The following is an 11,343-nucleotide window of genomic DNA, read 5'->3' as shown; positions in this document are numbered from 1 at the left end:
GTTTGCCACGCGACCTTGACTTACACTACAACATTGTGTGCATCAACTCAACCTACTCAACCAGAACTCCTCATCTAAACAGTATGCATACATGTCTACTCTCCTGCTCCCATCCTAGCGTAGGCATACATTCACTGGTTGGCTTGTACCACCACGGCATACATTGCTGCTGGGGCCCTAAGTTGTTCACTAACCTTACACCACCGGGCTCAGCACATTGTCAATCAGGAAGATGGTGGCCTGTGCAGCGGGAGGGGTGCAGCAGCAGCGATATGTTATGTGAACGAACACAAACCTCGTACATGTGCATGTTGGGCATAATCCGGGACCACAAATGCGCAGGCAAGTGCGCAGGTCGCGCATCACGCAACCGCGAACCACAAACAATCAATGCTTTAACACCTTTTCCGCTGCACCATGCACGCAGTCGAGCGCACTGACGTTGCCAGTGGAGATGTCAGACTGGATGACGTTGGCAGTGACACTGCCGGCAGACACGGTCAGCTGGCCACCGCTGCGGGGCCAAACAGTCAAAGAGGGGGGGGTTATATGCCCGAACCCAACGAATAAGTGAGCGCGGCAGCGATAGGTGGCACCGGGCGTGTCCGTAGGTGTCACTGTGTCAGCAAAGCAGAGGACGTGCCTTTCGCCAGCTGCCGACATTACCACCCTGTTTTAGACATGTGTGACTTTCCCAAGTGACCATTACCCCGCGTAGGCGAACAGTCCCCTGTTCGCACGGGGCGTACGCCCCTCGCGAGCCCCACTCACGCCTTGGACACGGTGAGGGGGACGCCCGCCACCGTGTTATAGGAGGAGGAGCCCTCGGGGAAGTCGGCGCTGGTCAGCGTCTTGTTGGGAATGACTGCGGGGCACGCGCAAGGAGGGAGGCATGCGGTGGCAAGGGTTAGGGGATATCATAGCCGGAGTCATACGCAAAGCGAAATGACTACGCTTGGCTCCGGCATCACCACACACACACACACACACACACACGGGCCCTCTCCAACCCCGCTCCATGCCCTCCCCATCACACATATACGATACGCCCACATGCCCCCTCTCCTCACCGTGCGCGGTGACGGCGCTCTTGCCGCTGCCGGTGGCCAGGTCGGCGCTGGTGGCACCAGAGCTGGTCACGTAGGCCTGAAAGGGAGGTGCGGCAGAGCGGCACGGCAACGGTCACAATCGGACGATAGCTGGGCACAAGCACGGGCCGCTGCAACAGCGGTACCGACGCCGCCCCCCATGGCCCCATCATGTGTTGCATACAGTCGCCAGCCTGCCCGAGCAATGCGGCACCCAGCCTGTGACTCTGTCAGCCCCCGTGCACGTGATGCGGCGCCGCCCCTCCCTCGCTTCCCACACCCCCAGCTCGCGGCCAACAGCGCCTCCCTCCCGGCACCACCACAGCGCCACCCGTCTCCCACCAGCCTCCTACCCGTCTCCCACCCGTCCGGCTGCCCCACCTACTCACACCGTCACCCACCTTGATGGCATCATCGGAGGGCACGAACACGGTGGAGACTTTGGACAGCAGTTCGGCGTCCAGGCCGGCAGCCATGGCGGCGGCCGAGCCCCAGCTCATGCCCTTGACGGGCGAGGTAGGAGCGCCCGACATGATTCGGGTTTAGTGGGAAAAGAAACAAGCGGGAATGGGCAGGGGAGTAGCTCGGGCTCTGGGCTGGCGGAGTAGCACGGGCAGAGGTAAACTTGGTTGGGAGAAGTCACTTAGGTATGTTGTGAAGAGGTTGGAGTTGTGGATTGGATTGTAGACGAATGCGGCCGGAACACCTCCAGAATGGGTACGGCGCCATTAGCGAAGGCGTGGCGCGTGTGATGGTCAGAAGCAGCCACGTCGCCCCAGCCATGTGCTCGGTAATGAACACGCAAGGACGTAACCGGTTTGGTAACCGGCGGCGGCCCCTGGGTCGCGTCAGAGGCCGGTGGCGGCGTGGCGGCGGCGAAATTGCAACATGTCAAGATGTCTAGACATTTTACATGGCTTCCACAAAGGCACTTTGTCTAGACAAAAAAATCGTGGATTTGGGGGCCTGTTTGTCTACCCCCTTGACAAAAATTTCCGCTCCAGAGGCCAGGAATGTCTGGGTCAAGACATTCCCCCGCAAACAAGATACGACCCCTGCCACGTAGCTACTGCACTCGCACCTTTGCTTGAGTGAGCAGCCGCGAGTTTGAGTGCAGGGCTCCGCATTGCGAGGACTCCCTGCCCCATCGCACACCCTGCACCTGGCTGCTGCGACCAAAACTGGACGCGGTCAACTGTGGCAGCGTTTTGCTTGCTACGGAACAATCGCCGCGACTGCAGTTACCTCGAGGCTTACAGTCGTTCACACAGTCGTTCGCACAGCTGCTTTGCCACTGCATCCAGTCCTGGTCGCGCGTTCCCAGCCCTTGCTTTCCGGCGCCCGGCTCAGGCGCCTCCTCGTGGACTTGCACCCCGCCAAGCGCCAACCTCCCCTTTTGCTGCACGGCCCCACACCCTCTTCCCACCACGGGCACTCCTCCTCCCACCCTCCGCGTCCCCCCACATCCACACCCACCACCACCTCCAGGCCAGCATGCCCACGCCCTCACACCACCTCCACCGGGCCCCTGCCCCTCCCCCTGCCCTTGCCCCTGCCCTTGCCCCTGCCCCCTCGGCCCCTCCTCCTACTCGGGCACGGTGTGCACAGGCATGCCCTTCTGGTTGCGCTCGATGATTTGTTTGGCGAGCGGCACCTGCCGCCCCAACACCAGGCTGCTCACGGTTCCGCGCCCGTTGGCGCCGCGCGCGGTACGGCCCACGCGGCGTACGTACTCGGAGGGGTCGCGCGGGAAGTCGAACAGCACCACGTGCTCGCAATACAGCACGTCGATGCCTGGGGAGACGGGGGAGAGGAGAGGGGGCGGCGGAGAGGGGGTGACCAGATCAAAGCAAACCCAAAGTGCACTGGGAGGAGAGGCCTCCAGCAACTCTGTGCCACGCAATGCGGCACTTCCAACGCTCAGGCCGACGTACAATCAACGCCGCCCCTTCTCCCGCTGCTCCCACCTCGGGACGTGCGGTCTGTCGCCACCAGCACCAGCGCAGGCTCCCCCGCCGGCGCCCCCTCCTCCTTCTGGTCCTCCTTGGCCGCCGCATCCGCCACATCATCCCGGTCCACCACCACCGCCTGCCGACCCAGCGCCCGCGTCGCAGCCGCCGAGGCCGCAGCGGCCGCCGCCATCCGCTGCTGCTTGGCGGCCGAGGCCGCCGCCGCCTCCGCGCCCACCGGCTGCAGGAACAAGGACATGTGCTGTGCGCGGATCTCGTCGCGGATGGCCTCGTGGTAGGGCAGCACCCTGCGGGAGCAGGAGCAGCAGCAGTACCAGGTGGGGCGTGGGGCACGGGGTGAAGACGGTTGGGGTTGCGGTCAAGGGCTGGTGCGTGTGTAGGCGCGCGTGCAGCCCCTGAGGGACAGGGTGCTGGAAAGCAGATCTTCCGCAACCCCAAGCCGCCTGCAATCTGCTCTGCTTGCCGGCCGCGGATCCTCCGCCAGCCCCCCCAAACGGTTCCACCACCCAGGCCCCCACCTGTACTTCTCCTCCTGCGGGTCCTCGCGCCGCAGGTAGTTCTCCACGTCACGGCAGGCGTCGATCTTGTTGCAGAACACAATGGTGCGCGCCGCCTTGTGCCGGTCCACCACCGTTTGGAGAGCCTGTTGGCACGGGGGCCAAGGCGTGGGGTGGAGATGGGGTTTTACAGGGAGGTTGGCGTCGCTGTGACAGGGTCCCGGTGCCAGTGCACTTACACGCCCGGCACACTGGCGCCATCGAATGCATGCTACCTCTGTCCCGGGGCCACCCTCGCCCCCGTGTGCGCCCCAGTCCCCCCAACCCCCCGACCCCTGCCCCCGCCGCCCTCACCTCGAGCTTGCGCTTGCGGCCTGTCTCTTCGCTGATGTCGTCACCGCCGCTGCAGTCCACCAGCTCCTCAACCAGGCCTGCATTTGTGTTCATGTGTGTGAAGCCAAGCTAAGACTGCATGTGCGCGTACGTATGTGTGTGTGTGTGTGTGTGTGTGTGTGTGTGTGTGTGTGTGTGTGTGTGTGTGTTATACGCGGCTGGCATGCAGTGTGAGCCTTTTGTGTGCGCCGCTGGCCGCCCGTGTTGGCAGCCCCCAAGAAGCAGCTTGCCTGCTTCCACGTCGCAATTCCAAAACTCCCCCCTCAACTGCTGCACCTCCCTTCCCATACCCGAGCCCGCAGCCCGCCGGCACAGGCCTCACCTGCCGCTGTGCGGTGCAGCCCCGGCCCGAACACGGGCATGAGGTCGGGCCACACCTCCCGCAGCTGCGCGAAGATGTGCTGCGGCAAGGTGGCGGTGGCCAGCATGAAGCGCATGGTGCTGGGCGCGGCGGCCCGCAGCGGCGCCACCTGCTCCAGGAAGGCGGCGCGCTCGCCTGCGTGTGTGCGCGTGAAGGGCGCGTGAAGAGTTGCTTCGTACGAGCGGGCCAGCATGCCAAGCGGAACACCGGCACCGCCACCTCCTCATCCCGCTCGTTTCACCTCTTGCCCATCCTTGCCCCACCCCTCCTCCCGTGCCCTCCTCCTCCTCCTCCCCTCCCTCCTCTTCCTCCCCTTTTCCTCCTCCTCCTCCCCTCCTTCCCTCCCCTCCCGCCCCTCTCACCCAGCAGCACGTCCACCTCGTCCATCACCAGCGCCTTGCAGGTGTCCAGCCGCAGCCCGCCGTCCGCCAGGTGCTGCTGCAGCCGCCCCGGCGTGGCCACCAGCAGGTCCACGCCCTCAGCCAGAAGGTCCTGGGAGGGCAGGTGGGAGGACAGGTGCGCAGGTGAACAGGTGAGTGCGCAGGTGGACAGGTGGGTAGATTGACAGGTGGACAGGTGGGCAGGTGGACAGGTGAGAGGACAGGTGGGCAGGTTGGAGGACAGGTGGGCAGGTTGGAGGACAGGTGGACAGGTGGGAGGACAGGTGGACAGGTGGGTAGGGCGGGTAGGGCGGCTAGGGTGGGTGGGTGGGGCGGGTAGGGCGGGTGGGTAGCCGTTCATGTGGAGGACGGAATGATTACATAGCGATTGTGGGTGGGTACGGCGGGCAGGGTGGGTGGTTGGGTGGGGAGAGAGGGGTTACCAGATCGGAGCTTATCGTGTCCTGCATTCTCGTATCATCTCCATGTTGCTCACTGATGCAAACCATGGCCCCCTGCTCCAGGCTGTGCTGTGTCTCACCCGCTGCGTGCGGAAGCTGGCCGCCCGCGCCTTGTCGTCCGCCTGGCCGCCCGTGAAGGCCGCCGTGCGCAGCCGCAGCCCCGCGCCGCTGAGCGCACGAGCCACACGAAGCACCTGCTGCACCAGCTCTGTGCGGTGCGGGTGGTGGGGGCGGCAGTGCGGGGCGCGGGTAAGTGAGCAGCGTGCGTTCCCATCGGGGGTTGTGGCGCACAGTAGTGAGTTAGGGATGCTGGCAGCGGGAGCAGAGACAAGCGCCACATCATGCCATGCTGCCGACTGACTGTGTTGCCTGATGCACGTGGCAACCCGGGCCATCTCTGATTTGCACAGCCGATCGTACCACCCAGATCGTCATTCCCCAAACCCCGAACCCCGCCCCACTCCCCCGCCTGCCCTGTGTCACTCACCCACGGTGGGCGCCACCACAATGCCGCGAGGGCAGCGGGGCTGAGTCACCCGCCCGCCTGCAGCCAGCTCATCCGCCCGCAGCGCCTGTGGGCGGGAGGTGGGTCAGCAGAGGTGTGTGCGCGTGTGCATGTGTGTGTACAGCCCGGTGATAGGTCATGAAGCGTGTGGCTCAGTGCCCCCTCCCCCTGCCCCTCGTCAATCAAGCCTTTGTGCTCGCCCAACAGCCACCTACACACACTGTGCCCCCATGCGCGCTCCTGCTTCCCCCTAAGCCACTGGGCTCGTGCATTCACCCCCCCACCCCACCCCATCCCCGCCCCACGCCCAGCCACCTGCAGCAGCGGCAGCAGGTACGCCATGGTCTTGCCGCTGCCGGCCTGGTCCGCCAGCACCAGCGCCGAGCGGTCCGAGTGCGTGTTGAAGGCGGTGAAGGCGGCGGCCTGAGGCGGCGGCAGGCGGGCCGGCGGCAGGTTGGCAGGTGCCAGGTGGGTGGCGGTGATGGTATCTGATGGCGGCGGAGCCACGGGTGCGGTAAAGGGCGAGTACAGAGGCCCTCGCAACCCCACCACCTGGGCCTCTGTGCTCCGCCGGTCGTTGCGGGTCTGCAATGAGCCAACCCCAGTCCCTCCCACTCACTTGCCACGCCCGCTTGTCCCCGCCCCTCCCTTTCCATGTGCTCCCCACCTGGATGTGGCTGGGCCGCTGTATGCCCAGTGTCTTGAGCGCCGCCACCACCTCCTCGCTGGCGCCCACGCCCCGCCAAGTGGCGCCCGCGAAGAACGTGCCCTTGTCGCCGTCGTACGGCCGCACGATGGGCAGGTCGTACGGCAGCGGCCGGTTGCCTGTCTTGGCGCCGGGGGCGCGCGCCAGGCCCACCTTGGGCTCCGCCGACGCCCCGTCGGCGCCATCGGAGCCTTCGCCCTCATCGTAGCGTGACCTGCGGCCTCCGCGCTCGCCGTCGTCCCGCCCGCCCCGGCCCCGGCCGCGGCCGCCGCCGCGGCCGCGGCCGCCCCTGTCTCCGCGGCCACCACGCGGCTCCCTGCGCTCCTCACGCTCGTCGTCCAGGTCGCGGCGGCCCCACTCCGTGCTGTCACGGCGCCCGCCGCCGAAGCCGCCGCCGCGTGCCCGCCCTGGCGCGGCTGCGGTGTCGCGCCTAGGACCCCGCTGGCTGTAGCTGGAGCCGCCGTCGGCGTCCTCGCCGCCGCCGCTGCGGCGACGGCTGTCGCGGTCGCCGGTGCTGCGGTCGTAGCTGGTGCTGGGGCGGGAGTCGCCAGCGCCGTCGTCGCCCGACTGGCGGCCAGAGAAGAGGCTGCGCCGGGGCCGCAGCGCACGCGCAGAGTCCGCCGCAGCGCCAGACTCCTCGCTGTCTTGGGATGGCGCCGCGCCGCGGCGGCCGGACGTCGCCGTGGCGGAGACGGTCCTCACGCTGCGGGCAGAGAGTTAGGAGGGAGAGCTCGTAAAAGGTTCGGTGCTGTGAGAAGGCTGAGGGAGAGGGGGGCCGGTAGTCGGGTGGCGAACCCCTGTCGCGTCCGCGATACCGACGTAGGCAATGTCCCTTTACTGGCGCGGCGTATTTCCACAACATGAGAACGCCCCAACGATGCAATGCAACATTCACGTCCAACCGAAATGGCATGGCAGTGGCGGCCCGAGCTGGGTTTCGACGAAGTCGTTCCCCGATGAGCTCGCTTACCCATGACGTGCTGTTACAGCATACGGGCACCCTGCAGTCAACCTTTGCAGGCCTCCGGAAGTAGGCCTGCGACGCCACAAACAGTTTGTAAACGGGGCTGCCATAGCTTATGACATGTTATGCGAACAGCTATATGGGTAAAATCCTACCCTTTCAAATTAAGCCGGCCCAGCATTTCGCTGGTGGAGAAAGGAGGACCTGTAATTACTTGCAGAGCCTATATCTATTCAACTTGGTATGTATTTAAGCTACTTAATGCAACAATGAAGGCAGGTGTCCATTTGGGTGTGGCCTTCTTGCCAATCGGCGCCGTGACCATCAGAATTCTAGGCCTTATTGCAGCCAAATGACAACGAATTCATGTTTCATATGGCTCATATAATGCATGTATTACAAGCCTAGCTTTGGAAACGGGTGGCAAGACCCAATACCTGCAAATAGCTGAAAGCGCGCTCCCGCTTTAACCTGGCGTTATCTATCACATCATGTCAGTGGCATTGTCCATAGACCTCGCAGCCAGCCGCTGTGCCGCGTTGCACAGCGGCGCCGTCGACAGACCCGGGCCACGGACCGCAGTGCCGCCGCGCGCCTTGTGGCCCCGCACGGCACGCAATGCTTTCAGCGAGCGTGTCGGGCCATGCACATGCATCACTTCCGAACGCTGTCCACAGCACCATCGGCACGCGGCGCTGGGCTCAGCTTCAACGTCAGCTCTGCCTGCCTATGCAGCTGGGCACACCAGCCACGGGACAGCCGGCGTCAGCTGTCAGGCGCTGCACGCCAGCGCCGCCCTGCTCAGCTCTCTAGCGCCGCGCCCTGCTTACCCGCAGTCGTCTTCTGTGCATTTGCGGGCCAGGTCAGCTGTGGCGTCACAAGCGGCGGCGGCAGCTGCTGAGGCCGGCCCTGGCGCCGCAGGCACAGCGCAGCCGCTCTCCCCAGCTCCCAGCTCCCCGTCACAGCTCCCAGCACACCAACCCCAGCTCACCAGCGGTCTGGGACAGGTCATTGCAGCTTCCTCCAACTTCGTGAGGGTTCAGCTGTACACGCTGCTGCCTGACAGCGAGCCCACGCCAAACGGGTGGCGGCCGCCGCATATGCGGGACACAGACGCCGCACCGGCGGCCTCCGGCTCATCACCCGGCGCCGCGGGTGCTGCGGACACGCAACCTCCAGCAAGCGTGGAGCCGGAGTCTGGTGCGGGGGCCTCCTACCCGGTGCTGCTGTGCAGCCTGCGCTCGCTGCTTCGCAAGTTGCGGCAGGACGTGGTGGTGGGGGACGTGGTGCGGGTGGAGGCGGTGGACTGGGTGGCGGGGCGCGGCGCGGTGTCGGAGGTGCTGCCGCGCAGCAGCCGCCTGACGGACCCCGCGGTGGCAAACGTGGAGCACGCGCTGCTGGTGTTCGCGCTGGACACGCCGCCGGTGGGGTTTTGGGTGGCCTTGGGTTTAGTGGTCCTGAGTAACGGGGGCTGGCAGGGAAGGCCCCGTAGAAGCCATCGGCTATCGCGTTTGCGCATGTGCGTTAGCATTGCCTGCTGACTCTGGACACCCCATTGATGTCTGCCCACACCTGCTGTGTTCACCTCTCGCCTTGCAGTTTGAGGAGCAGCAGGTGAGCCGCTTCCTGGTGGCGTATGAGGCGGCGGGTGTGTCGTTCAGCCTGGTGCTCAACAAGGCAGACCTGGTGGCGCCAGAGGTGCTGGCAGGCCGGCTGGCACAGTGCAGGTGGGTGAGCGGGTTGCTTGGTTGGGTGGGTGGGTGAGTGGGTGGATGGATGTCGAGAGGACCGAACCCATCGGCTGGGTGGGTGCGATGGTGGACGTTCTGGATCCCAAGTACAGGAGGCCGATGGGCGATGACATGTGGCGTTTTGGAGTGCAGCTCTTGCAGTGCTGGCGGGAATGGTAGACGGAGTGCGGTGCAGTTGATGTCACAAGGGGCCTGATGTCGCAAGGGGCTCGAGATAGGTGCACCACCCGGTGCTCTCTGACCGCTCAGCCTCCACTCACGCCGCACCGCGCTGCATCTCCCTGCCGCCCCTTTCCTTTTCAGGGCCTGGGGCTATGAGCCTGTGGTGCTGAGCTGCGAGACGGGCGAGGGCGTGGAGCAGGTGGCGGCGCGGCTGAGCGACCGTGTTTCTGTGGTGGCGGGTCCCTCAGGCGCCGGCAAGTCCTCCCTCATAAACCTGCTGCGCCGCGGCCGCCACCGCCCAGACCTGCAGGCCGCGCCCGGCACCGCCGCCGTGAACGCTGCTGACGAGGCACGGGCTTTGGCAGAGCTGGAGCGTGCGGAGGCGGAGGCGGAGGCCGAGGAAGAGGTGGAGGCAGCGCAAGCGGCCGAGGCGGCGGAGGCAGCGCAGGCGGCAGCGGGCAAGGGTAGTAAGGCGAGGGGGAAAGGGAGGGCAGTGCGAGGCGAAGAGGCGCAGCCAATGCCGATAGGAGGCGTGCGGGAGCTAGTCAAGCTGCCGTCGCCCGGCGTGCTGGGGCTGGGACGTGAGGCTGGGGGCGTCAGCTCGGGTGCGGGTGCGAGCGAGGACGGCGGAGGCTCGGAGGCTGGCGCCACGGGCGACAAGGAGCCCGAGTTCCTGGCTGTGGGCGCGCTGTCCAAGATGGGTCGCGGCATGCACACCACCACAAGTATCTCGCTGTTGCGGCTGCTGGGCGGTGGCTGGCTGGCGGACACGCCCGGCTTTGGCCAGCCCACGTTGGACGAGTGAGTTGCCGGGGCGACGGGCGGGAGGGTAGGGGATGCCTGTGCGTGCTGACGATTGCGTTGAGACCACTGGCTTGAGAGCCTGTTTGGCATAACATGGGACTACTCAGCTGATGCAGTCACGCGTGCTGCCCACCTCAGATCTTGCCGTGCCCTCGACCCGCCCTCGGCCCACCCTCGGCCCCGCCCTCCCTCTGCCTCGCAGCATCGCCTCCCCTCAGCTGGCGGCCTGCTTCCCCGAGATCTCCGACCTGGTGGGGGAGCAGCCGTGCCGCTTCTCCGACTGCCTGCACGTGGCGGAGCCGGGCTGCGCGGTGCGCGGCGCGGGGCTGGAGCGCTACGCCTTCTACCTGCGCTTCCTGCATGACATACGGGTGAGTTGTGTGTGTGTGTGTGTGTTCCGTGCGCGCCAGCGGCTGTACGATCAGATGCGGGGTAGGCCTGCACGAGCAATGTGTTGTGGCAGCGCATGCCTGCAAAGGCCTGCAAGACTGGGCCGCGCTGCGTCTGTGCAGCCCTTCGTGCAACGTGCGTGATGTTGTAAGGCACGGCGCGGCGCGGCATGGATCAGACAGGACAGATTAGGGCAGCGCCCCGACCTGCAACCCACACCCGCGCCATGCTAACATCTGACCATCTGCCATAATCGCCGCCGCCATCGGCCCAACTGCAGACGCGCGAGGCCAACGATGTGACGCGGCTGCAGCGCGCACGTGCGGACCGCGAGGGCTACGCCAAGGCCAAGAGTGTGCGCGGCGGCGGTGAGCGCATGGAGGCACGGCTGGACAGCAAGCGCCACCGCCGTACCTCGCGCCAGGGCGGCCGGCGGGCAGGAGACCTGGACTGAGCTGTCGTGGGGTGTGGGGTGCACGGTGATTCGCTCACGGAAGCAAATCCTGGTGGTACTAGGGCAGACCAAAGCCCCAGATACAGTTGCCGCCTTCGCTTTTATGTGTGACATGTTGGCATGTTGCAAGGTAGAGGGACGGATCACTGGCGGCGCTGACGTGCGTGGGCACGAAGCCGGCGCTGAGCGATGCTCGCATGCGATGCCCTAGCATGCGACGGTGGCGCTGGGCGGTGCAACACCTGAGAGTTGATGCGTGCCATGCGCCTGGCAGCCATAGCGTCATGTGCTGACATCAGCCGTGTAGAAGAGAAGCCACATTCCCAACCCTGTTTGTTGGACACAACAGCAAGGCCAGTGCGGTCGTGTGCAATTGTGCTAACGTAGGACATCCACCCCTGAAGATCCCACCCTCTTATGGTTGCCGCTACGACCCTAGCGGACACGCGCATTCGGT

The 11,343-nt window shown here is 65.6% G+C and overlaps 3 protein-coding genes across 3 annotated transcripts; 1 reads left to right on the top strand and 2 right to left on the bottom strand.

Annotated features, from left to right (window-relative positions):
- Nucleotides 1-8: 8 nt before the first annotated feature.
- CHLRE_10g436700v5 (uncharacterized protein) lies at nt 9-1,724 on the bottom strand. The gene is made up of 5 exons (XM_043066731.1): nt 1,490-1,724; nt 1,071-1,146; nt 772-865; nt 403-514; nt 9-240 (listed from the first exon to the last, which is right to left on the bottom strand). Exons 1-5 carry the CDS (start codon nt 1,619-1,621, stop codon nt 196-198), a joined length of 459 nt encoding a protein of 152 aa, XP_042920128.1. The 5' UTR covers nt 1,622-1,724; the 3' UTR covers nt 9-195.
- A 261-nt stretch (nt 1,725-1,985) lies between these two features.
- On the bottom strand, nt 1,986-7,554 carry CHLRE_10g436650v5 (uncharacterized protein). The gene is made up of 12 exons (XM_043066730.1): nt 7,481-7,554; nt 7,332-7,397; nt 6,323-7,064; nt 5,971-6,078; nt 5,638-5,722; nt 5,231-5,358; nt 4,672-4,801; nt 4,271-4,444; nt 3,910-3,986; nt 3,577-3,701; nt 3,056-3,345; nt 1,986-2,882 (listed from the first exon to the last, which is right to left on the bottom strand). The coding sequence occupies exons 1-12, from the start codon at nt 7,504-7,506 to the stop codon at nt 2,674-2,676; spliced, it is 2,160 nt and encodes a 719-aa protein (XP_042920127.1). The 5' UTR covers nt 7,507-7,554; the 3' UTR covers nt 1,986-2,673.
- Nucleotides 7,555-7,684: 130 nt separating this feature from the next.
- CHLRE_10g436600v5 (uncharacterized protein) lies at nt 7,685-11,340 on the top strand. Its single transcript, XM_043066729.1, has 5 exons — nt 7,685-8,749; nt 8,925-9,052; nt 9,380-10,039; nt 10,245-10,413; nt 10,713-11,340. The coding sequence occupies exons 1-5, from the start codon at nt 7,817-7,819 to the stop codon at nt 10,884-10,886; spliced, it is 2,064 nt and encodes a 687-aa protein (XP_042920126.1). The 5' UTR covers nt 7,685-7,816; the 3' UTR covers nt 10,887-11,340.
- The last annotated feature ends 3 nt before the right edge of the window (nt 11,341-11,343 follow it).

This window comes from Chlamydomonas reinhardtii, chromosome 10, assembly GCF_000002595.2.
Source record: "Chlamydomonas reinhardtii strain CC-503 cw92 mt+ chromosome 10, whole genome shotgun sequence".
NCBI classification, from domain to species: domain Eukaryota; kingdom Viridiplantae; phylum Chlorophyta; class Chlorophyceae; order Chlamydomonadales; family Chlamydomonadaceae; genus Chlamydomonas; species Chlamydomonas reinhardtii.
The sequence above is the reverse complement of the archived record's forward strand: the minus strand, read 5'-3'. Positions and strand labels throughout refer to the sequence as shown.

What these genes read in the sequence shown, in the direction of transcription:
- CHLRE_10g436700v5 (XM_043066731.1), bottom strand. Translation starts at nt 1,621, where the DNA reads ATGTCGGGCGCTCCTACCTCGCCCGTCAAGGGCATGAGCTGGGGCTCG. An exon ending in GAGCGCCGTCACCGCGCACG is followed by an intron (nt 866 to 1,070) that starts GTGAGGAGAGGG and finishes CGTGCCCCGCAG; the next exon opens with TCATTCCCAACAAGACGCTG. An exon ending in CCCCTCACCGTGTCCAAGGC is followed by an intron (nt 515 to 771) that starts GTGAGTGGGGCT and finishes TTGGCCCCGCAG; the next exon opens with CGGTGGCCAGCTGACCGTGT.
- CHLRE_10g436650v5 (XM_043066730.1), bottom strand. Translation starts at nt 7,506, where the DNA reads ATGCTGGGCCGGCTTAATTTGAAAGG. An exon ending in AGCGGCCCAGCCACATCCAG is followed by an intron (nt 6,079 to 6,322) that starts GTGGGGAGCACA and finishes CCGCCGCCTCAG; the next exon opens with GCCGCCGCCTTCACCGCCTT. An exon ending in GCCGCAAGCGCAAGCTCGAG is followed by an intron (nt 3,702 to 3,909) that starts GTGAGGGCGGCG and finishes CCGTGCCAACAG; the next exon opens with GCTCTCCAAACGGTGGTGGA.
- CHLRE_10g436600v5 (XM_043066729.1), top strand. Translation starts at nt 7,817, where the DNA reads ATGTCAGTGGCATTGTCCATAGACCTCGCAGCCAGCCGCTGTGCCGCG. An exon ending in GGCCAGCCCACGTTGGACGA is followed by an intron (nt 10,040 to 10,244) that starts GTGAGTTGCCGG and finishes TCTGCCTCGCAG; the next exon opens with CATCGCCTCCCCTCAGCTGG. An exon ending in GCTTCCTGCATGACATACGG is followed by an intron (nt 10,414 to 10,712) that starts GTGAGTTGTGTG and finishes GCCCAACTGCAG; the next exon opens with ACGCGCGAGGCCAACGATGT.